The following is a 26,829-nucleotide window of genomic DNA, read 5'->3' as shown; positions in this document are numbered from 1 at the left end:
ACCATTTTAAATAAACGACAACTTTTTAGTGCATTTAGCAAAAATTAAAATAAAAAAATGCATATTTAGGAATTTACGAGGACTATTATTATTATTATTGATATTACTTTCTTGACTAAAGTAATGATTATTATTAAAAAGGAAAAAATAATGTCCCGAAAGCGCAGTGAGTTTTTCTATTTCCACATAGGGAAATGAATAAATAAATAAAAAAGAATATGTATGTTAAAAAAGGGACGACGGATTTTTAGGAAGAGAGAAATAGAGGAGATCACGTGACTCTTGAGTCGTCTGTATATTACCTCACAATTATATATATATTTCAGTATTTGTTTACAAAAGCAATCACTTGTAGTTTGAGAGCCTGCGTGTGAGAAGTGTGATTAATTTTTGTTAATGTTTTTTTCGCAAAAAATAAAAATGGGAAGGAAAAGAAAACTGCGAAGAAAGACCTTTTCTTCCATTCAAATAACTTATAACTAAGTACATAGAGTAGTAATAAATAAAGCACTTATCATGTTTTTACCCTTGAACCAATCCTCTTGGCTCTCCTCCATTCTCCTCGTCTTCATTAGTAGCCTCAACTTTGGAAAGGGACTATGCCCCATGGATTGTTATTGCGATGAGTCAGACTTATCCGTTACATGTGAGTCTCCATCAAACCTTCAAGTCGTTCCCATTAGTCTGAATCCAGATGTTTTAGAACTCAACATATCTGGAACGCCGATTAAACAACTGGATGCGGCTTTTCAGTTCTATGGTGAACTTAGAAGGCTAGATTTGAGCTTTAATAAGATATCAACACTTGAGGACCGTTGCTTTGAGAATCAAGTCAAGTTAGTACGACTGGACTTGGCTTATAATTCCCTGAGCTCTCTACAAAGTGCCAAGGTATTTTATCCTCTACCAGAGTTGGAGTACTTAAACTTGGAAGGGAATCAGATCGTAAATATCAGCATTGGTGTCTTGGGATATTTGCAGAAACTTAAATATTTGAACTTAAAGGCCAATCGTATCATGGTTCTTCCGCTTAAAACATTTGATGGAATAATTGCCTCACTAAGGGAGATCAATTTATCATTTAATTTCATACGGGCCTTGGAGTTGAATGATCTGATGGGCCTTGGAACTCTGGATCTCTCTTCAAATCCTCTTCATTCCTTTGATGGACTTCCTCTCAACTTGAGGGAATTGTTCCTCGCAAATACCAATAACATTTCCAGCTCTTCACTCAATTCCATGTTTGCCAGTCTACGAGATCTCAGATACTTGGACATTTCATCAAATCTTTTTCAAAAAGGAGAACTTAAGGATCTGTACTCTGACTCGCTTTTTAAGCTTGTGCTTCGTAATAATTCAAACCTATTCCACATGGACATAGATGCATCTCTGTCCCAAATGATTCGACTCCGATCTCTTGAAATTCGACATCAGCCCAACTTAGAAAAAGTAACTATAGACTTGAGACACTTTGGAAAGCTTAGATACTTGGACATTTCAGATAACCATAAATTGAGTTCCATTGATTTCTCAAATCGGAGACCCACCCCATCTCAGAAGGAGGAAGAAGAGATAATCTCCTCCCCACATCATCAGTTGGTCAGTCGTCTTCGAGAACTTCGTCTTGTGAATAACCATCTCTCTATCTTTCAACCAGGAGATATTAGTCAAGTCGATTCACTAGAGGATATATTCTTGGATGGAAATCCTCTTTTGTGTGATTGTCATCTCCGATGGATACAGAACTTCCTCAAGCTCAAAGGAGGCTCTGTGAAAAGAGACATGGAAGTCAGTTGTTCATCTCTTCCTCGTAATCTATCCTCTATACCTCAAGAGGAGCTTTACTGCCGTGATAAAGAGTTTGAACTTTGGGTCGTTTTAGGCCTACTCCTGACTCTGGGCTCCTTTTGTCTCCTTTCATTCCTACTACTTTATACAAGAAGGAATCGATTGAATAATAAAAAGAAGATTGTAGATGCAAATGCAACGACGATTGCGGAGGATATAGGAACCATGGCAGGGACATGGAGATCCAAATCCACTGGAATGACATTCTTGGATCAAAACGAGTTTATTTATGCTACTCCTAATAACAATGATCGAATAATTCCGACTGTTCAAGAAAGGAATAATGATATTCCGGACTATTACTACTATGGGGGCGGCACTCTCCCTAATAGGTATTTTATTCAACAACAAAGACACTCGAATCATGAGGAGGACGAAATTTTCTATCTTCCGTAATTCTTTAGTAATTATTATGTCTTTTCTTTTCTTTTTGTTTTCAAACATATCTTGGATTTAAATACTTTCAATATTTAAAGCAACTCTTCCAAAGTACATCTTTAGTATTTACATTCTTCCTCTTTTTTTTGTCGATTATAAGTAATGAAAGCGTTTTTAAATATTTAAAATTAGCCCTTATATTCAGAGTGTAAAAATAAGTTGTTTTTTTTGCGGCTGTGTAGTATTTATCGCATTAATATTGTTTTTTTTTGTTTAATTCAATGAATAAAGGTTTTTAATTAAATCACGACTTATAATGTTTTTATTCTAAGATGTGCTGTAAGTACATAATTTGAAAGGTGTTTTTTGCAGTGCAAAAAATATACGTAGAAAAATGGCGTACCCCTTGATTTTCAATGCACTTCATGTTCATCAAACTATTGTAAATCGTGTCTTTAATGTTTAAAAATATTTACATATTTATTATTATTAATTTCCAAAATGGTTTTATCTATATCAATGGAACACGTACTCTTTTTTACCTTCCTTTGTTTTGGCCAAATTATGGCTATTTTTCAAATAGTAGAATAGTTTTGAAATGAAGGAGGAATTTGAATTAAAACATATTGTAGAGTATAAGGATTTAAAAGAACTTCATATATTATATTGATTATTATCCTCAAATAAAAGGATCAATTTTATTTAAGTTTCTTAGGACATTTATTAAACAATTGTTTTAAACAAACATTTTGAGTTACCAACTGTTTCAAGAAACAGATTTGTACTGAATAAAAGATCAAACGAATTACCAAAATTAAACGCCTTGTACTGTCTTAAATTTAAAAAGATGTGTCAGATGTTGTAATCTCTTTTTTCAAGTAGCCTTAACACTAGAACAACTGTAGCGTAGCACCTCCCTTTGCTAAACTATTGGTGTCAAAAATGGTCCGCCTCAAAGTTTCAAGACAATGCTGGCCAACAAAAAAATAATGTTTTATTATATTCTCATTATTATAATTAGAATACAGGTATTAAAAATGCAGCTTAATATCAAAAGAATGATTTCTAATTTGACTAAGTACATGTTTGTACCCATCAAAAATTGATGGGTACAAAATGACTCCACCAAGGTAGTATAAATTCTTTTAAGGATCATTTAAGGGTATATGGCTCTGAAACTTAGTCTATGCGTAATGTTCACATTTTTTAATAAAATACAATATTTTTTGAAAGGCTAGGGCTTAAATATTATATAATATATTACAGCAAAGTCAAAACTCTATCAAAAATGATACAATTTGTCGTTCTATTGTTAATTATATTCGTCTACCTGACAATTATAAAAAGTTTCGTATTGTTAAGTAAATAAATGTATATTCCTGAATGTTTTGTCAAAGAAAACTATTGATTAGTCATAATGGTATGTCCTTGTTAGACTCGGAGGTGAGTTAATAATCATATTTAAGAAATTTTTACCTGTGTCCTTGTTAATTTCATTCTTCCCTTCGTAAGAGCTACTTGTAGCCACTTTAATACGCTAAACTGCTCTCTTCTAAAACAATTGTCAAATTTTCAGGATACCTTCTTGACTTCTTTTTTAACATGCTCAAAATGCAAACGATTTTCATCACAACTCATAATGAAGAGTAAAATATAAGGGGGTAATCAAAGTGTTCCTCCAGCAAATTTTCATTTGGATGTTATGAGATTGAAGGCGATCTTTTATTTTTTTCTATTAGGCTTCCAATTATATATGAAAAGGCGTCAGTGCAGTCAGGGCCATTGCAATTGGATTTAGGGTGCGTGTATGTACCCCCCTTATGGAGTATCACACTTGGAAAAAATAAAATTTTATTCGGAATTTGAGAATATTTTTGTGCAGAATTTTTGAAAAAAATAAATCATACCTTTTTCCACCGAAAAAATGACTTTTTTTTATAAATAAAAAGATTACATTCTCAGGAACAAACATCATTTGATTAAAAATGAACAAAATTGTTAATCAAAAAGTCTTATTATTTTTGTGAAACATTGAAAAGTTCCAATCTTTTTTCTATACTTTTTTAAAATCAACTGATATAAGTGTCGTGGAAAAATGTCGGAAATTTTTAAAAAAAAATCATACCCACAAAAAAAATATCCTAGCAATGGCCTACAGTACAGATAATTTTTCACCATAGGTATTTTGGTTTAGAGTGTCGAAAATTGAATTACCTATTGATGGCATTAACGCCCGCTAAAATGAATGAAAAGTGAAATCCAACTGGTTGTAGGAAAAATCGATTTAAACTAGGGATGAACTTAGGGGCCCGTTTCGTTCTTTAATAAATAGTAGAAGTACTTTAAAATCATAATTAGGAGTTTAACAAACAAACTGCTTTCGCCCTCGGGGACCTTATACTTGGCTAAAGTTTCAATAAGAGTGAATTAACTTTGAATTAGAGATTTTAGTAAGTTTTTCGTCATCATTATTTATGCTGATGATTATCTAAATTTCTCTACAAAATAATGAAATAAAATATTTTTCATTATTCACCTATTCAAAATCAAAATCCAATTGAGCACAGCAGGTTATTTTTAAAGTCCTTTCATTTTTAATGTAATTTTGTATCCTTGATGCATCATCAGTTTTAAATGCCCTACGTAAGAAATGAATGCATTAGTTATCAAAAGAATCAAAATAAAAAAGAAGTGCCCAGTGGTTCAATTTTCGATCGGTAATATAAAAGGAAATGTACAAAACATTAAGTCAAATCTAAATAAAAGAAATTTGGATGTCTTAAAAATAAAATTATAGTCAACGTTATCTCAAATCCCATTTTTTAAGTACATACAATACTTATCATAGAAGAAACATGAAGGAAAAACATTTTCCCTTAAAGATGAAATACAAATACTCGATGATCTGTCAAAAAACCATATTTAATCAAACAACTTGCATTGAAACGGTAAGTTTCAAAAGTATTTATAAATATAAATATTAAGAAATTGTGGTTTTGTTATATAATTCGGATATAATTAACTTATTATTTAAAAAATATAGGTTTCCTTAATCTTGGTTTGAGTGTAAAAAATATTAAGTTGGGGAAAAAGTAATTTCGTATTTTTCGCTTTATTTCAATGTTTTATAATAAGTGTTATAGAGATCCCATTAAAACCAAGTATACTCTATTCTGTTAGATAACTTTTTGCCGCCAAAGAGAATTCAACTTTATAATGCCCTTTTCGTAGAAACCTTTAGTTATAGTTGGGGAAAACCCCGCATTTTATACTTTGTAGACTAAAAATAAAATATTATAATTTCTGACTTAATCAATTATTATTAAACAAAATATATAGAATAATTTTACTTCCATCTCCCTTTTTCATTTCAATAGCTGAAGTAGAAAAATAATAAGCACGCATTAAAACATTCTATGAAACTTTTATAAATATTAATTTCAGAATGTGTTCTTTTCCCAAAAAATAATATACTACCATTGCCAAAAAATGGGATACAGGAAGCATTGATAAATTAATTGGTTACATATATTGTGGAACCAAAATATGAGACACTCAAGATTTTACATAATTAGTAATAATATTATGAAGATGCAGAGCTAAGTGTCAATTTGAACATAGATTGAGTATTTTTTTCTGCTAATAAAGTTTCAGCATTGCTTTATGATTATACTGCAAGAAATGGAATTCTTCTAAGCCATGGAAATCATTCGAGTGAACATTATCCAATGTAAAATTTATGAGGAAATTTTTTCCTGGTTTTTTAGACTAACCTTATCAAGAAGTATGTGCAAAAAGTAACCAAATTACATTTCACTAATAAAGAATAGTGAACTTGTCAATAAGCGTGCCTCGTGAGTAAGTGCAGAAAATCAATAAAGAAAATTAATTATAATAAGTTGGGAAAAAAAGTGATTTCGTATTTTTTCTTTATTTCAATGCTCTATGAGAAGAGTTAAAATCACCCGATTTCATCCAAGTATGCCCCATTCTGTTCCATAACTTTTTGCCAACGAGAATCCAACTTCATAATGTCCTTCTCGCAGAAGTCCTTGCCCCTATTGGCACCAATATTTGGACAACCAATTTTTGCATGCCTTTATTGAGGTCAAATACTTCCAAGTACGTTATCTATAGACAGTAGCAGGTGGTAGTCCCTTGGTGTTGCCTAGTCCAGACTGAAGGTGGATGCATAATAACTTCCCATCCGAAATCTCATAGCTTCTGGTGTGTCATCCAGAAATGTTTGTGCCTGGTGTTGTCTTGATATAGCAAGACTCCTCTTCTATTTGAGTTTCTTTTTGTATCCAGTCTTCTGCAAATGGTTCAAAGCGGTATTATGATCGATATTTAATGTCTGGGCAACGCTACGACTGCTCACATGAAGGTATATCTCGTTATTTTCCATTATTTTAACAACATTTTCGACAATAGGCCTTCCAGTGTATGATGCATAATTCACCTCCACAACAACCGAAAGAAATTTCTTGAACTCCTGTTGTACAACACGAACGGAAAGAGTATCTGCTCCTTATATATACAAATATTCTAGCTCGTTTTCGAAGCGTTATACCCTTTTAGGTAGTAAAAATGTAAAATATGGCGAATTTCTTCCTTTGAGACCTCCGTACTCTGCGCACGATAATTCATGATTGAACTGGCTAAGATCAATACTCTCCGGAAAGCGTTTGTAATATTCACTCACACCTTTATAACCCTATATCGTACGATTTGGTGTGATCACTTAGTAAAATAAAAGGGCGGGAAATACCAAATTACTTTTTCCCCATTCTATTATTTATATGTACGAAGTTGGCCTGAAAAGTTTTTGACCTCAACGTGAAAATCGCAGTACTTCAAAAAAAAAACTAGTCTCAATTATCATCAGTTGACAGTTGCATCTTAAATTTTTATCAATTTTAGACGTGTAGTTATTATGTAACATTTGTTTCAGTCTTTTGATGTGATTGTTTCTATGAAAATGAACACAATGGAGCTGTCATTAAATATTTTTTATTTAAAGTGTAACCATCAAATAGATTCAAAAAATAGCGGACTTAACCTTTAGTGTTCAAATTTGACGCTTCTAAGTCTATTCAACTCGGAGTAATTGAGCCAATAACAAAAAAAAAGGGTCCCATGAACTATTTTTCTTGCAGAAAAAAACGCAGAGTACTAATTGGACTGGTTATGGAGATGTGAGCATCTCTGGGAGAAGTGCTTAGAGTTACATGGAGACTATGTGGAAAAATAAAAAATTAAGAAAAACTGTCTTGTATCTATTTTACGTAGGAAATTTTTCAGACTAACCTTCTATAGACTTCGATCTCCAAAGTCAATGTATCAACTATATTATTAAGCTGCTCCGAAATGATTGATACTTTTTTAAAAGTTTAAAAAAGTAATCAATTATGTCGCAATGTATCTTCCAAGTAAGATAACGTCTTGTCAATGTTCCTCCAACTCCCTCTACTGGCTGGAGAGCTCCCCTTCGTTCACTTATTTCATTCGTCACTGAACATTGAAACTCGCACCTGTTGCATAATTCGCATAATTTTGAGCCGCTAAAAGCTGGGCAAAACAGTGTCTGAGATCCATACAGACCTCACTATCTTTTACCCTAATGATGGCTTCCCTAGTCGTGCAACCCTGTTTTGGTGTGCTAATGAGATCAAGGATGCCACTTTTAAGCTCAAGAAAAGTGTCTCATCCGGATGCCCCCTGGAGACAAGGACACCCAATAACATCGCCCAAGTCAAGGACCTGGTAAAGAACAATCTCCGATTGAGAGTTGGAGAGATCCCAGTCGATTTTCCCCTACCTCCCACAGGGTTTATTAGAATCAAACTGATAATCTCTGTTTCAAAAACGTCCTCAGCGTGTGACTACATTCCACGCACTCTCTCAGGCCAATAACGATGAGCGAGTATAGTACTGTATAAACCTGATTAAGCTCTTCTAGGACAATGGCAAGCAGTTTTTGGACTCCCATCAATCTCTGTGACCGATACATCTTCCGTAAGCTGAAGCACCTGCGCCCGTATTACGGTTTTGATAGCCATAAATATCTTACACGCGGTGTTCAGTAGGTAAAGTAGTTTGTGAACAAAGAGGCAGTTGTGGGAGTTGGAGATCCATTGCCATGATGTTATCCGAGTTGGAGGAGACTATGCAATATGATTGAGTACTTTTTATAAACTTTTGAATATAAAGTCTTGTCTTATTGGGGTAGTCTCAATCATTTCGGAGCAACCTAAGATAATGATGTATACTTATATCTAATTTGTACAACTCCAACTGACCAATAGAGGGGAAAACAAAACTTAATTCATAATTTTGAAAATATTGGAAGAAAAATTCTAGGATATATTTTTACATTTTTTGTATCTTCTTTGTTACAACAATAAAAGGCAATTATTGAATGGCCAAAGTGGACATGTTTTTAATTTTTTGTAAATATTTTTACAGCCCTTTTTCATTTGAGAAATAAATGTATCGATAATCCATTTAGTTCGACATCTACATTGGAACCATATGCTCTTACATCAAATTATTTTTTCCTTTTTTTTATTAAATGGCTTTCTTTTTTCAAAAACGAAAAAATAAAAAAAAATAATTATTCTGTAAAACCCTTGGACTCCCTTTGCTTAACCATAGTTTGTGCATTTAAGAGGAAATTAAAAAGGGATTTCCTCATTTCTGAAGAATATCACAAAGCAACCAAAAGCTAAATTGGAAAGAAAAAAAAAATCAAACTCTATTCTCTCCACGAACAACTTGGGTCATTATTGCAGAGATGGGTAAAAGTTCTTGTATTGCAAGTTCAAGCCTAGTCTTTAGTTTTTGTACACAAGTCCAGGTTCTTCGACATTTTTTATCAATTAATTTTAAAGAACCTACAAAAATCAAAGAATCTTTAATGAGTATTTTATATCCATTGAAAAGACTAAAATAAGTTTGGAGCCCAACTCAAGTATTGAGTATTTGATTGTATGAACAAAGTCGAATTACAAGTCTTCATAATATGGAGTCAAACTCAAGTGTCCACTTTTGCTTTTTGCCACATCAAAAGACCATAAGATATGTAATTCAGGTGAAATGTACAAATTGCTAGGTCAAATTCGTTCCTTTTGAGGAAAACATACAATTGGCTAAATTTGAGCGAAATTCAAAAATGTTTAGAGTCAACTCCATCAAAGTTTTGAAAATTGCCATTTTTTTCAAAGAAATGACTTCTTCTTCCTCGATTATAGAGAAAACTGTTTATGATACAGGTTTTTTAAGATATTTTATTTCTTAAAAGTGATGTAATTCATTGTATGAAATATAAACGTTGTTTTGAGAAATAAATATTTATTGTGTGAATTACCATGCAAAATAGTTGAAAAGAAAACTAATACATATATAACGTGTTCTGCGCAATGTTTTTATATTTTCTTTTTTTTTTCAATACATGAAGTTATTATACAATATACATATGAATAAATAGTTATCTTTTTTTTCTGATTAGTATCTCTCAAATACTAAAAAAGCCTCGATACAGTTTTTTTTTTTAGTTTAAGTACATATATTGATGCTTTTGAACGACTTTTAATAATAATTAGGGCTGATATTTGTCAATTTATAATGGGCCACTGTCTTACTTCATGAGTGCAACTCCTCGTACTGTTTTTATTTTACGGGATTTCTTATAATTGTAGTTATTTGCCCAAAATATTGGATTGATTTCAGAAAACAATTTTGGGATTTTTCGCATTTAACCAATTTTTTTTCTCATGTTTCTATCAAAGATGAGAAAAATTTTGTATGGATATTTTTTTTTTTAATTTTGGTCTTGTTTTTCCTTATTTTTCATTTTTAAAAGTATCTTCTTTGTGAATACCAAAAGTACTCGACTATCATATAGAGGCAAACTAAAAAACTCTTCAAATAAATCCCAGAAATGTATTTAGAAAGTTTTTGAGATCCCGTTTTTAAAGTTAGGCTATTTATCATTGTTCAAATAATTATATAGAGCATCTGATGCTGTAGGAGCAGAGATTTATGCTCTCAAAAATATTTGTAGAATAAATATACAAATATTCCGCAATCAATGTTCATCGCTTTAATTTAAAAAACTACTTTAATAACCAAATTTTTAAAACTACACAACACTGTAGACAACCAACAAGTGTTGTACATTTGATCCGGTGATATAAATTTTATTCCACGTTTTGTAGTATTACAAAGAAATATTATTTCAAGTTTTATAATTCTTTAGAATCATCTTTTTGGAAGAATATGTTTAAGATGTTCATTGATAAGATTGATTGTTCATTATTTACAATTTCAGACCCATAATTAGTTGTGTCAATCTTTTGCCACCATTTTTGGAATCTTTTAAAGAGTAAAACTTCGGGAGAGAGATATTTCCCCTGCATGCGTTTTCACCAAAACTTGAGATGATGATACAGGCAATTTTTTGAAAGGCATTCCAGTGAATCTGGTAACAAATAGGTCAGTAAGATATAACTTACTTTGAGGTCGTGATGATTTTTCCATAATACTATTTTTTTACATTTTAATATTTACACTACTTTTGTTGAATAAACTGTTATTCTACTTTTTTTTTTCTAAATTAAAAAATATTCCAGGAATACATATCTTTTATATCTTATATAAACTAGCAACTGCGTTAATTAAATTCTAAGGAAACTACAAAGTATGGCGTAATATTATTTGCTACTAAATATTCTTTAACTATGATAAGTATAATACGATGTTTGTGATGTTTTATAGAGGGCAGATGAAATTTGAGCAACTTATGAAGGACCAATAAATTAAGCCTAGTTTATATCCCAAATTAAGGGCCAATACAATCCAAACGAAGAATCATGTTTTTAAAGTAGGAAAATGTAAAACATTGCAAGTAACACGTTCTAGATTCATTAGTTTTCTCTTATACTTTTTTGCATTATAATAAACATTATGAATATTTGGTTTCTCCCAACAACATAAATATTTCTTAAAGTAAATTAAGTCATTTAAAAAAAATTTTAGTACATAAAAAGCTATATTAGAAATCGTAGTCACGATAACCAAGGAAAAAGACACTTTTTCTTGAAAAAATTGGTGATCGTCCAGAACTTTGAGGCCTTTGAGCTACATTAAAACATTGTTCAATTTTGCTCAAACTTTGCCAATTGTGTTTTTTTATCAAAAGGAACAGGGGTTGGCCAGACGATCTGGACATTTCAACAGAATATAAAAAAGAAACACCCTTTTCTGTATTTTAAACACATAGAGGGTGCATTAAAAAGTACTTTCATCGATTGTGATTACTTTTTAATTTTTTTACTCAACTTCATATGAATATTTTTATACTATTATATTTATTTTTATGGTACTTTATATCTTTAAAGTTTTGAAATGTTTAAAATTTTGAATTTAATCTATTTATACCGTCTTCTACACAATTAAAAATTTCGCTATTAGATTCAACTATTATTGATGTAATATACATACAAATAAAGTTAACTTTAATTAATATAAGTGTGGTTTTTTTTTCATACCTTTAAACTTCATTGAATATTAATTGAGTTGTCTGATTCTAAAGGTATATTTAAAAAAAACTAAAACATCATAGAGGAATTAAGTGTTAAATAATGAAACTATCATTTTTCAATCGAATGAGTGAAGAATTAATAGTAGGTAATAACTAAAACTACAAAGATACCATATTTATCAATTATCAAAAAAGAACAGAAAAGAGTCAAATAAATTACTAAATAAATAATAAAATACTAATTAATTTTACTGAGGGTTATAAATTGTTCATACAATATCTGATTATTCACCCTACAAAATTATATAACCTGCAGCTAGTTTTTACAAAGGTAATAATAGTTACTTATTCATTCCAAGGTACAATGTCTAGTCTTGCTTCTTCCTTCTTTTCACCCAATACAAAATCTTCCTTCTTACCATCGTATATTACTACTGACGTATTGATAAATGTTTTATCGATTACATACAAAGATTTTATACAAAGTTTACGTACCGGCACAACCGATATTATTTACGCATTTTAACGTACAAAGTATTGAAGTCCATGGCAGGATCCTGGGTGAACTACGAAACAAGTTTATTAAATATTAGTTATTAATTGAAACCAAAAGAATATGTTTAAGCCAATATATCCAGCCTCAGAATTGATGGTGACCTGCAGGTGGGGAAGGAAGATATTGCTGACTCTCTGGATGTACTTGGCGCTCATGGAGACCCAGCCTTGTTGATAGAGTTTTTTCAAGGCGCAGCTGCTATTGTGGCTTCTTCTGCAGGTTATGGACATACTTGCACTATATAAAATAGTCTAGGAGGCTGAGTTCTGGGCTCTGCAGAGGTCAGAAGTCCTTTGGTCAGAAGTACGTGTACGCTTAGAACCACTCTTGGGGTTTCTTTGCGGTGTGGGCAGATTTTCCATCTTGTAGGAACATTCATAGGATAACTTTGGTGTCTAAAGTATTCATCAGACTTCAGCCTGTACCTAAATAAAATCACAAGGGACTCATGGCCTTCCTGTTGGATACAACAAGGCTTAATATCATAACTTTAATTGGGTGTTTTGTGATGGAAACAAATTAGTGCTCCTCAGCTACTTACCAAATGTCACTACCCCGCCATTCTGCCTGTTGAGGACAGGGTCAACAGTAAATGTTTTATCATCAGAAAATAATTTTCTTTGCTGTTCTACGCCGCAAAGATTTTCCTCCAGGCTTTTATTACAGCCCTGGATACCGTTGATTTGGACTTTTTCATCTTCCTGCCCATGTCAGCAATTTAGGAATTTGGCTTTTTCTTGAAAGCTGATTTCAGGTTGTTGACGAACACGGAAGGTCTCCTGACAGCTCTTGGAGAGTATTTGAGGTACTTTCCGACCTTCAAAAGTATGGAGACATTCTAAATCGTCTTCCTCCAGAGGCCCCAGTCTGCTCCCAGATGGCCTTCTCGGACAATTCCTATCGGAGGACTCCTCTAATGTCAAAGTTCTTCTCGTACTGTGTGCTCATTGTGGCGACTAAGACAATGTTTTCTTAGCAATTGACAGCTAATTATGTGTTCTACAACCTTTTTTATCAGAACATAGTAAAAAATGAATTTTAAGCTCTCAAAATTGGCATAATCGAAATTTAATGAAGGTTTCCTAGTAAAAGCCATTCAAAAATAGCCCAAGAATATGAGATTGTAAAAGAGTAATAACACAGATATACATATTATAAAATATTTCAATTTGAGATTTCCCTGGTGATATTTTTTTGTTTGTGATTTCTTGTCTGCGCAAAACTCCGATAAATCACCAGGAAGACGGGATTCCGAAAGTAACACTCTAATTGTTTTTCAAACCCAGAATAAAAGATTCACCAAAAAGGTTATATTTTAGAAAGCTTTTTGATTAATGTCATAATAACTTTTCCTTGAAAAAGGTTTATTTTTTCTTTGCTGAAATATATTCTTCATGAAATGGTAGTTTCATTTTCATGAAATATTGCAAAATTATGCAAATTAGTTTTGCTTCTTCTTTCTCTCCTTTTTCAAGTATTTTCATATATATATTAGTGTTGAGTTTCGGACTGTAAGTTTTAGTCCGGTATGAGACTGTTATGACTCTTAGTGTAGGTATGCTACAAAATCCCGAAGAACTTGCAGCAGGGGTGTGCAGAAGTCTAAAAGTGTTTAAGGGATCCATATACATATGCTGAATTATCATTAGTTAAATGGGGCGGGGGGAATCAATTTGACGTTAGAACTTATCCTGTAGATAAATTTTTAATCTTTCACCCAGTCTAAATATATATATATATATTATTTTGGAGCACCTTTGAATAGTACAATTTGCTACAAAATAAATCACTCAAGATAGCCTTCAAAATCCCAAATTGGGTGTTACGGATCAAATAAAATGTATAGTAAATGTTAATTCATTTATTTTTCTTGAAAAGTTTCCAATCAAAGTGAAGTCCAATGAGTTGGCATCTGGTGAGTCTTTTCTTCGGCCAAAAAGGCAAGTCGTCCTCAAATCCTTTCCAGGCCTAATTGAACGTGTGCTCAGGCACGCCATCCTGCTGGAACACCACGTTTATGTCCAAGTAGTTGGTCTGGACCCATGTTAACAATGAAATCTCCGTTTTTTTGTTACCAGGGTCTGAAAGTGTTCAAACTGAAATTATCTGGTCACGTTCGAATGCATTTTCTCGGCTTCTAAGACGTATAGGAAGTTTTTTATTTTTTTTATTTTCTTTTATTTAGGATTTCTTTGTAAATAACTGGAACAATTTTACTGCATTCACGAAAACCTTGATTTATATAGCAAAACGGAAGTGTAAACATTTTTTTTTGCTGCACCCGGTATTCCCAAACTTTCTTTCTTCCATATACTAATTGCCCCATACTGTAGGGTTAGGGTTGTTACGATACGCTCAACACACAGTTCGGAATTATATAATATTAAAATGTTGCTTTTTTATTTAATTAATGTAGTTTCTAAAGTTTATTTGATATATTTTTCTTTAATCATTATTTTTTGAAAAAATAAATTATTCATAAATATACTTAATTTCCCTAAAAAACAAAGGTTAATATAAAATATAAAAATGTTAAATTATACTATTATCCATGAGTTTATAATATATATTTTTTTTTATTAAAAAATGAGCTTGTCTAAATGTTCCGCTAATGAACAAGACCTATTAGTACTCATAAAAATGATTTTGCTTCAGACAGATGTACATGTAGTTGCGATGTATTTATCAAAGCTACCTTGGAAACCTTCATATATATATTTAAATTATACCTCCATCATACCACCGGGTTTTCGTAACCTGAGATGCATTTTTATCATTTTCTGAGTCATTATTTCATTTTTTCTTAAGCAAATAGATAAATGATTTACTATTTAAAAGGATGTTTATAAATTAAATCTTACCTAACTAACTAAATATAATAATTTTACAAAAATAAAAATAAATAACCAAATTTTATTATAATATCAAAATATTTATAACGTGATAATATATTTACATACCCAACTCAGGGTTAAAAACTTACTAAATCGAACCGTGGTACAACCCTGTACCGTATCATCCCTAAGTAGGATACACCATAGGGATTTCTTTTTGATGCAAAAAAAAAAACAAAAAAAACCACTTCTGAAATGAACCTGATGTTCTGCGTTACTGCATATTCTAATTCGATATTTTTGTAATACAATACATGTTACTTAAATTTCATTATATGAGTTGATCATCCAGATGATATCTCCAATGTCAGAACATCACCAAACCTTGTTTTAAAGTCTGCATGAAGGTCATTTATTCAGAGTATGTTTTGGGGTTCTAAGACACATTGCTGGATACCTTATTGTCGAAATCCATTTTGCATAAAAGACAGTTTGCTAAAGGGATTGTTTGCCAAATGGAAGGTTTGCCAAAGGAACACTTTACCGAATGACCACTTTGCCTAACAAAATAATGAATATATTTGATGATGATTCATGCTCCAATACTATATAATTATAATTCCCATTCAATTTACGCCAAAAATTAAAGGATAAAATACTTCATTATTTTGAAAAAATTACAATAATTAAGTGTTTATTAATTAATAATGAATTGCTTCATTTAATCATAAGGATGCTTCAAAACTTGGTTCGATCCGCAATTAGAACTATTTTTTCAAAAACTATGACAACCGCCCAATAAATAAATAAATGAATTTGAAAGAGAAAACATTTTTAAAGAGGAGAGGGATTCGAGTGTGGATTAAGATTAATCAATGACTGAATGAGTGTCGATTGAGATTTAATGGACAATGCAAATGAAGAATAATTTGGATGGAATGTGTGTGAGATCCTATGTACCTGGTCAAGTCCTGATGTTCACTCCTCTTTCTCGAGGTCGTCTGGGTCTCAATAATTTTCAAGATGTGTTTTTCATTGGACTAAAATCCAACTTACACTACACAAGGAGCACAGGTAATAATTTATTATTACTTAGTATATTTAACAAGATTTTTCTATCTTTTCATACAAGCTGTTGTCTTTGCTAAAGCTTCAGAAACAAATAAAAAGTTTGATCATCAGAAAATATTTCAACTAAAGGCATATTCGTATTTCCAGTCTGGTTTCCAATGCTAAATCCAACATGTTCCCCTTTTTAACCATAATAGTCATTCCGAACTAACTCACTCCACATATCTCTTTATAAAGTATCACATCTATTGTGGGGTATTCCTTACAAATAAAAATATTATTCTTTTTCTGGTTAATTATAGTTACTCATCCTAAGTCCAGAGCCTCTCAAACTCTTGGGGAACCTGTAAGAAGCGCAGAGTATCCCTAGGGGAAAAGGATAATGATATCATCAAAATTGCTATACATTTTTAAAAATTATCTAGTTATTTTGAGTTTCAAATCCAAAATCAAGTCAATGAAAGACATATTGAGATTTCCAATCAGTCTGCCCAGAGAGCTGTCAAAAAAGTAGCTGACATTCCTTATGAACCAATAGTTGTTGAAACTAAATTATGCCAACAAATAATATATAAACATGATTTATTTCTATAGTTTTTTTAAAATTGTAATGAATGCAACAAAGTACTTTACAAAATATTATGTTTTACATAAATAATACATAACGATGAATAAATCTTAAAACGTATGAAATTTCTAAGCCATATTTCTTAAATGTTCCATCTTTTCGTCTGGATTATAATTAAGAGTAATGTTGTGTATCATTTTATGTGTACTTAAATATTTTATGGATATCGATAGTATTTCTCCCTTGTCTAAATGACATTTTTTTTTCTTTCTAGGCTTTCTTCTTTTTGAAGAGCGTAGATATTATTTGCCATATGTTGGTATGCATACAAGCAACATAGCTTTTTAGCGTGTTGTGAATTCTTTCTACAGTATTATTTGTTCACATCGTCATAGCTTGAGCCCTTTTGTACATATTCCAAATTTAAATAGAAAATGACGGTCGTACTCTCCGTCGATTTTCTTTACAACCTCGTTCTTCTCTTGTGTAATTCGTTTCAAACTAAGAAACAAATTCTTGAGGTATTTCATCGTCGGCGGTGAGTTCTATAAACCCATCAATTACATCAATGACAGGGAGAAATGCAAAGGCTGTAAAGCACTTGACTTTATTATTAAAATCTGAATCAGTTTGATATCTAACTTTTAAGCCTAGATCTACAATGTTCCGATATAAATTTTTGGCCATATGAAAAAAACAACCAGTGATGTTAGACGTAGGAAAAGTGTCACTGAATTATATTGACATCTTCTACTATGTTGTCGAATTAAAGAATGTTATTTTCATTTTTGAAGTGAAAACATTCTTCTGGAGTTACATAACCAATTGTTCCAGATGAAATTGGAGGTAACTGACTATTGTTTTGCCTCAATCTTCTAATGTCATACATTTTTACAAATATCTTATCTTTGTATTTTGTAGTAACATGAATTAGAATCATAATTACATAGTACTAGAGCATTAATCATCATCAAATCAATTTATTAATTTATTCGGAAAAGTGACCATTCGTCAAAATATCCATTCGGCATTGTCTGATTATCCCGAGAAAGTTGGGATCCCTGTCCTTCTAATCTAAGAATATATATTCTTCACTTTGGGAAGTTATTTAATTATTACTAAATGGTTGCAATAATTACATTTCAATAATCATTGTCGTAGTCTCCAATTTCAAGGTTAGAAATAGAAGTAGAAAGAAAAAGTAGGATGTGTGGGCCAAATTATAAAATGCACCCGACGTGCTTGATTAAAAATAGTTCTTTCTCTACCTTTCTTGTTTCCTCACTGCTGAAATCTAAGAATGGATTGACAAACAGTCTGGTACTATTAGCTATAAAAGATCCTGATAACCTTGAGACATATATATCCTTGCAATTTTTCCATGAGAGCAAGATTTACTTGAAGGGGATAACCTGATATGTTATTTTCTTTATCCAATTCACTTTAAAAGCCACGTAACTTCAAAGTGTGTTGCAATAAATGTTAAAATGCTTCATCATTAGCAGTGCAAAGGTTTTACATAGTCTTCTATGTATGGAGACGATTTACAGTGTATTTTTCGAGGCCTTGTCTCCTCCCCGATGGCCTTCTGCGCTGATATATCAATTCTCTTCTATTATAGTGTGCTCATGGTAGGACTAGGACAATGTTTTTCTTAGTCATCGACTGCTAATTATGTGCTCTACAAGATTGCTTATAGGAAAGTTGTAAAAAAAATTAGTCATTCATTCTCAAATTTTTCAAAATAGAGATGACTAAATAATAACGGTTGAACCGGTAATAGTTATTTGATATAAAAAATCGGAAAGGGATTCACAATTTTTTTCACTATTATGATTTTGAATTGTTGCTTTCCTGCTTTTGATGTTTACTACCCCTTCAAAAATGTAATGAAACCCACTCAAAATCACTAAACATATAAGGAGAAACAAACTATAAAATACAAGGTTTTTGTATCAAAAGGAAATTTAATGACAGTATTAGAATACAACATAAACAAGGTTTTTTTTTTGTTTTTTTGCATGTTATGCCTACTTGAGTCTAATGTAAAGTGTTCTTTGTTCTGCCTTTTTATCTTTAATGTTGAGTTCTTTCACTAGATTGCCTTCCAAGGAATGGAATTGAGTTTCTATATAATTATTTCGGGTTATCAAATGCTAAATACTACCATATATTTAAAAAAAAAAAAAAAAAAGAGATGGAAAAAAGAGATGAAAAAAGAGATAATTTAATGAATTAATACGGGAAATCCTCTTTAACCCACTCAGAAAAATAAAATTCAATAACTTAAAAAATCAAAAAATGTTTTAAGTTGATATTAGTTTTGATACTCTGCCCGAGAACTATTCTTTTTTTTTTTTTTCAGATCTGTCTGGAGCGATTTTGTCTAATCCGATTTAGACACTATACTATAAATGAAATCTATTTTTTAGGTTTCAATCTAAGGACCAATCTTGTCCCCACTCCTGATTTATAATTAGTACAAATATTATATATATGAGATATATTTGCATGACGTCAGGTTTTAAGTCGATGTTCACAATCAACTGAACAAAGTGCAGTTTTTCAAATCTTGGAATCTGTACAACTTAGTTTCACAATCGATTAGGGAACGAAAATTTCCATACTTTTCTCTGTTAGGAACAAATTTTAAGTAAAAAAAAAAATCGAAATATATACGGTGGATATTTTTTTGGGAAATTTCCGGTAATTTTTTTTTGTTTTATCGATCGTATCAAATCCCGAGATCTTAAAAAGATTTATCATTTGTCACTGATATTGAAACTGTGTCTGGTCTTATGTTATTTTTTCTAGAACTGTTTAGATCAATATTTCTGTCTATACCACAACTTCGATCTCAATCAATATACCAATTTTCTCTCTTATCCTGATTGAACAGTTGCACAAATATGATTGATGCACCTCTTTTAACTTCATATGACGTTATTGTGAGTCGACTTTCACAACTTTAAAACACAACTGACATCATGAACAATTTATCTATAAATTTTGTCTAGATAAAATTTTAAATGAGACAGATTTAGATTGAACTTATTCAAAGGACGGAATTACTTTGGTCCACTAATAATAATTATGTTCTTAGACCAGTCCCGGATTTTCGGACCAAGCCCAACACTAGTAGATATACATATCATTAATACATAATAGGAGATTGCAAAACATTTAAAGTTCTCTTTTTGAAAGTCAAGATGGGGATAAAAAGTAGAGAAAAAAGGATATTTCCTAATTTCTTTAATGAGATGATTTTATTTAAATAGGTTTTCTATGATTTTACGTACAATTATGGCGTGTACAAGTTGAGACTTTATACAAGTTGCAACCAATCAATGAGATACATAACTTTGAATGAAGAATTTACATGACTTCTGATGCGGATAATGCAATAATTGAATGTATACAGTATTGTCACTGACGTCTTAAATTACATTATAATTGAAGAAGACGTAATTTCTGGGGCTCAAATTGATATTTTGCTTCATAAAATAGACAAATTTTTAAAAGTTATTTATTTAACTCTGTCAAATGGCTCTTAGAATAATAAAAAAGACATAAAATCTGCATTGAATACTAATTGATGTATTTTAATTAAATTAAACTGAAATGATCTGCATATCAGAAAAAAATGGCTAAATTGGTACAAATATCATATTCCTTCAACTCTAAAAGTTGATTCTACCATACAGAAATAAAATTGTATAAAGATTTTATAACATATTTTTTATAAATTTGAGTCTCATATATTTAATAAAATAAGGCATTTCCGGGATTTTTTTTTTTGAAACATTAAGGTTTAAGTTCTTTTATTTCTTGAGCCAATTTTGACATCTAATAATTCACTATTATTATTTTTATTTACCTTCATATGGATGAAAATAAGGATTTTCATTGTTATAAAACTTCATTGCTTAGGTCCAAAAATGAACGAAAAAATAATTGTGACATATTATTAAGTTCCAATATTCACAGTTATATTACTTTTGAATGCATGGTAACCAAGTAATTTTAATAGATCAAAATGAAAGTAGTATACCATCAATTTATAATCAGTTATGTACATAGCTAAGGATTTGATTAAATAAATTGGCATTCACAAACCATGTGACCACTAAGGAGCAAGGGATATATGGTGTAATACCACGTTTATCCTTGTTGAGGAGAGAGACATAGAAATTGAAATAACGTGTAAATATGGCATAAATTACGTCATAGGAAACATAGGACAAAAAAAAAAAAAGGGTCATTAAATGAAATATGGAGCAACTATTTAAAAATACCATAAGAAATCTTAGACATACATAAAGAAAAGTCTGTTTAACAATAACAATTAACATGTCTTCCTTGAAAAAAAATGATATATGGAGAAAGTGGATAGTTTTGGGAAGTAGAGGGGGGGGGGAGGTTGTAACAAAATAATAACTACGTAGTACTCGAAATGGAGAAAAGAAAAGAACCATGTAAGTCCACATGGGGGATGGGGAGAGTGCTTATAATTATGTAAAAAAAGATCCAATACGTTTATTAATTACCCAAATGCCTTTTCCTTTTTTGTGGTTTTATTTCATTAGAAATAGTTACTATATTTACCTTTGGATTTCTATAAAAATGAGTCATGTTCGTATGAACACATGTAAAATGGCCACTCGAGTCATTATGGAGAAGTAATACACTAAGTTGAATATGGACATTTACACCAATAAGCTTATTGTCGATAAATTGGCCATGTTTTCGAGCAATCCACTTCTAAACAAGATTGTAGGTTTCATGACACATCTCATAAAGGGTCTTTAGGTATCCACATTCTGTGGTATTTCCATCAAAGTCCAAGAAGAGGAGAGAGAACAGATAGATAACTAAGTACCTGAACTCTCTGCTCTTGTTCAAGAAATTATCGACATTTACTACGAACCCAAATTTCTCCCAATGCATAATGAGACTTAGAAATGATAACTTTTATGTATGTTTATACAAGTTACAGCTTGTACGCAACATATAAATTTACAGAAACTCAAAAGTATAGCACTACTATTGCATCAAACTTTGACTTCATCCAGATCCTGATCAAATTTATTCTGATGATTTTTTTTTAATGTTTGATCAATTGGATAGATGGTTGCACAAGTTAAATATAATAAAACATATTTATATTGCGTTTACTCGATCTAACTGAGGAATTTTCTTTGAAGTCATTATACATAAAGTATATTTCCTTCTCTAGGAATGACAAGGACGCGAATCGACGCACATTGATTTCTAGATAATAATTTATCCCGAGCGCGTGACGTTTTTTTTTTTTTTTTGTTTTATCTAAAAAGCATAAATGATAATTGTATATTAATTTTCAATATAACCTCCTTGGGCCCCAATCACAAGTCTTCCAAGCAGTAACCAATGACTTCATAAACAAAAATATTAATCTTGCAAAAACGGTTCTTGATTTGTTAATACTACTTTTACGATCAAATTATGGTTTATGCATTAGTAGATCTTTTAAATATATACAGTTTTGAATAAAATAAAGTTAACATTATCTGTTCTTCCATTCCATTTTTCCCTATGTTGTACTATTTCAAGGAATAGGCTCTTAATGAAAAAAAAAATCAGAATTACAAAATTTCCGCAATTTATTATTACGTGTGGTACCATTTGAAACCGTTGGTGATAGTGATGTTTTATCCTATTTTAACTCTTACATGTCATTATTTGCATTTATATGAATTTATGAAGTGAAGAAAAATTAAAGAAATTTCACCCCTTCAATAAACGGTGTGGTTCGAATTACCTGATCTGAACCAAACGTATCAATTTGAAGTAGTTGATCAACAGGATATCCGATATTATCCATTTTATCGCTGTAGCTAACTTAACTATTAAGGTATTTGTGTTCAAATAATTTTTAATGTTTAAAATTAGCAAAACACTATTTGATATGTGATTGTGTTTCTCCATCTCGAAAAATGACTAACAATAAAAATGAACAGAAATGTATTTTATGAGTCAGCCAGTCTCTTTATAAGCAAGATTAAATTACCCATGATGCACATATATGGGATCCAGATTATCATGTCAAATTTTGTTTTAATTCTAGTGCACGACACTGTATATGTTATATAATCAAAATAGTAAGATTCATAATCGGTTATATAAATGAACCCCACATTAAACAAATTTTATCTTCAACTTAAGAAACTGAAGAGCTAAAACGGATTTGTATATAAACTGTTTTTAGTCAATATTAATATTTGCTTCAAAATTTTATTTGTATTTTTTTTTCCTTCTCAACAGCAAAGTCTTTATTAAAAAAATGTTAAATGGATAAAAATAAAAACATAAAAGGAAATTTTTATTTGTATAAAAATATCATTTAACATTATTGTAAAATTGTTAATTTCCTTCTAAAAATCAAAAACAGTGAAACTATTACAAACTAATTAATACAAGGATTCACATCTTCACACAAGCATGATATAATATTTTTATAACTTATTGGTCTTAACAAAAACAGTTAAACAACATTTAAATAAATTTTTTAAAAAAGACAACTCAATCCTACTTTCCTTCTTTTATTGACAAATATTTCATTAATTTTGCGGCATAATTCCACGATGAGTCATGTGCTAGGGGATCCTCAGGGTTAGAGTGATGTATCTAGCTGCACATAACATTAAGATAGTCCTTAGATTTCTTACTTCAATCACCTTATCTTCTGTGAGCTATTGAACAATAAACGATATACAGTTACTGATAGCCGCACCATTTGCTTTCTCAGTATCTGAAAAATTACTTCTAGTTAGACGGAATACCAAATAGCACTAACGCTTCCCAATATATTGACTAAAAATCTACAATATATATATTGAATTAAGTAATATAAAATTATTTATTGCAAAGAACACATAATCCGCCCCGCCCCTCCCATGTTGGAGAAAGATCTAAGCTCCGTATAAATTCTTTATTGATAAGATATCCATCACCAGATTTCAAAACTTCATAATTAAATTTTATATACCAATGAGTAAGAAGAAGATGCTCCTTGGCTGATCTCTGCAGAGGGTAGTAGAATCTTCCAATATTAAGAATCAATTTGTGATCCGTATCATGACAAGTAAGAACGTCCTCGGTAATAGCAATCGTTTCCAGCTCTATTGGTTGTTTTTGAAGATTATCAAAGAATGACATTTTGTTTGCATTTTGGAGGATGATATCTATTGTACCTACTATTGGAATCAAATTTTTTCAACTAGTCCTAGGACCTTTAGAAATCCAAATAGAAAAGTGTGCAGATGTTTTTGTTTCGCTCTTCTTTGAACATGAAAAGGATGGTAACTATATTGATTGGAGAAGAACTGCAAATGCAAGTAGATGATAAATTTGGAGAAATAGTCAATTGTATTTTACATGAAGGTTGGAATATGAAATATTTATTAAAAAATTATCCTGAAGTTACATTGAAATAGTAATTCCAAATTCAAAAAAATAATTCATACCAATTATATGAAATTCAAAAGTCTGATAATTTAATTAAGGGATTGTCAACGGATTGTAATGAACAAGATAGAAAATCAAGATGAAGGGAAAATATTATTTGTGGTTGATGAAGAAGGCAATAAAGGAAAGTCAACTTTAACTTAACTTCTAGTATGGAATTTTTTATAAGCCATGGGCATATACTGGGGGTAAAGTCCAAGATTTGATGAAAATATATGATACAGGATCTGAAATTGCAATATTTGATATGGCAAGATGTAACCCATCCGCCGACTGGCCTTTCAACTTTATGGAACAGTTGACAAATTGACTTTTTACTATAAATTAATACAAGGGAATGCTTAGAGTGTTTAATACACTATAAGTGGTTGTTTTTCCAAATAATAATATACCGAGAGATACATTTAGTCAGAACCGTTAGGATATATCTTCCATTTAATTTATTTTTTATACATAAGGATATTTTGAATAAAAAATAGACAGCTTAATATAGTGTTATAATTCTTCGTATGGCGTAGTTTTCCAATATATGGGCGGAGTGTTGTTTCGTGTAATGCTAGGCTTACACTACTCACTTTGAATTGGGACATCCAAGTACTATTATCTCAACATTTAGTTCAAGAGTGGCAGAAGTAGGCTTGATTTTTTTAATATAAAGATATAATTCGAGGATATATTTTTTTCTTTTCATACGCCTGGAGCATATGCGATGGTAAAGCCACCCCAAGGTCACAAAAACTCCAATTTAATGCAGCAACATGTGTGCATAACATATACCTCAGAAGTTGAGGTATATTTCATATCAAAATGCAATCATCACACTGTTACTAATAAAATAAAATCCCAAAAGGAACAATGATATAAAAGACTTAAAACAAACACCACTTACAACCCAAAAGATAAACTAAAAATAAATTAAACATAAACACACCACAATGAAAATAAGATCCTCTTTTAAAGTAAAAATCAAAACACATAATGTCATTTCACTACAGTTCGCGATTAATGTCAAAATCACAAACTTCTATAAAAAACATCTCCAAAACGATCAATGCAATAATTCTATTAATAAAAAATAAAATGTATTTCTTGTTCCCCTCTTGTTCTACTAAAACACCCTACCTTTTTTCTCACGCTTTCTCGGGCATCATATCTCGTTATAAGATGTACAAAAGATTCTGCTTCATCTCCACAAAATCTGCATGAGTCATCCTCTACCAAGTTCATCCTCTTTAGATGTTTATAAAAGGACATATGACCAGTAGACTTATCCAATTTGCACTTGTTTTGGAAATGTTGAGACGTCATAGGTTTAAAATATACATTTGTGCAAAAATAGATGAAAGACAAATTTTGAAAAATTTAAAAAAAGTTTTAGAGGGTGTGCAACGAACTTAATGTTTTAAAAATTGACGTTTTTTTCAAAAAATTTGTCTTCTTCTTTTATTATCTTTTAACCATTTGCAGATATGATTAAATCTATATAAATGAAATAATCTTTATAAAATATTAATACTATTTTGTTCTTAAATGAGTTTTTCTGGATTTTAAACGGAATAGTAGTGAAGGACTTTTTTAACCTATTACTCACAGTGCGCATTATCGATCTTAATTTTTTTTTAATTAAACGGCAATATTGTCGAATCTTTACTGTTAAAAATGAACAATAATATCAGCAGGACTTTGAACCTTCATTAAAGGTTTGTTCAATAAGCTCTTTTGTTAGAGAAAGTCATCGAATTCGTTTAAAATATGCAAAAATATATTTTCTTAAATAATCTTCTATTTTTTTCGTGAACAATCAAGATAAAAAATTGACAAATCTTAATATTATGTACATTCAATGAGTGTTGTCGATATTAAAAAAAATTTAATAATCTTTCCTACATAATGTACTTTTTTTCGAATCGGGAAATCTCTTTCGATGGTCTTGTACAACTTGTAATAAATATTGCTTCTGTTCTTCATCAGTAGTTATTAAAGAGGTGAATTCTTTAATGAGAGCAACTCCTCCTTCAGCCAAATTATTTACACCTATTAAGTTGTTAATGATTGAACACGCAGACTTATAATCTTTTCTTAAATTCCAAGTTTCAGGGTCAGTTTGAAGGAAATTATTTGTTATATCCAAACATGTGAAAAAGTTTATGGTCTTTTTAGAAATAAAATTTGATAAGGATAATTGCCCAATATTTTTCATCTTTATTATTCCTCGCTTTGTTATATTTGATGGATTAATGGGCCTTTCTGAATTGTTAATTGCTTTGGCAATATTTCTTTTTTCTTGAGATTAATATTTTAAGTCGTAAAATGACACGTAAAAAATGAAATAGGTGTGTGATTAACAGGATAATATGCAAAAGTACTCTTACAGTCCCTCTGATAATATTGTTCATTTTTAACAGTAAAGATTCCACAATATTGTCGTTTAATTAAAATATAAAATTTGATAATGCGAACTGTGAGTAATAGGTTAAAAAAGTTCTTCCCTACTTTTCCGTTTCAAATCCAAAAAAACTAAATT

The 26,829-nt window shown here is 30.8% G+C and overlaps 1 protein-coding gene across 1 annotated transcript; it reads left to right on the top strand.

Moving 5' to 3' along the window:
* The first annotated feature begins 328 nt into the window (after positions 1-328).
* On the top strand, positions 329-2,530 carry LOC121121887 (uncharacterized). Its single transcript, XM_040716880.2, has one exon. The coding sequence runs from the start codon at positions 517-519 to the stop codon at positions 2,242-2,244; it is 1,728 nt and encodes a 575-aa protein (XP_040572814.1). The 5' UTR covers positions 329-516; the 3' UTR covers positions 2,245-2,530.
* Positions 2,531-26,829: the final 24,299 nt, after the last annotated feature.

This window comes from Lepeophtheirus salmonis, chromosome 7, assembly GCF_016086655.4.
Source record: "Lepeophtheirus salmonis chromosome 7, UVic_Lsal_1.4, whole genome shotgun sequence".
In the NCBI taxonomy this organism is placed as follows: domain Eukaryota; kingdom Metazoa; phylum Arthropoda; class Copepoda; order Siphonostomatoida; family Caligidae; genus Lepeophtheirus; species Lepeophtheirus salmonis.
Note: the sequence above shows the minus strand (reverse complement) of the source record. Positions and strands in the feature narration are given on the sequence as shown.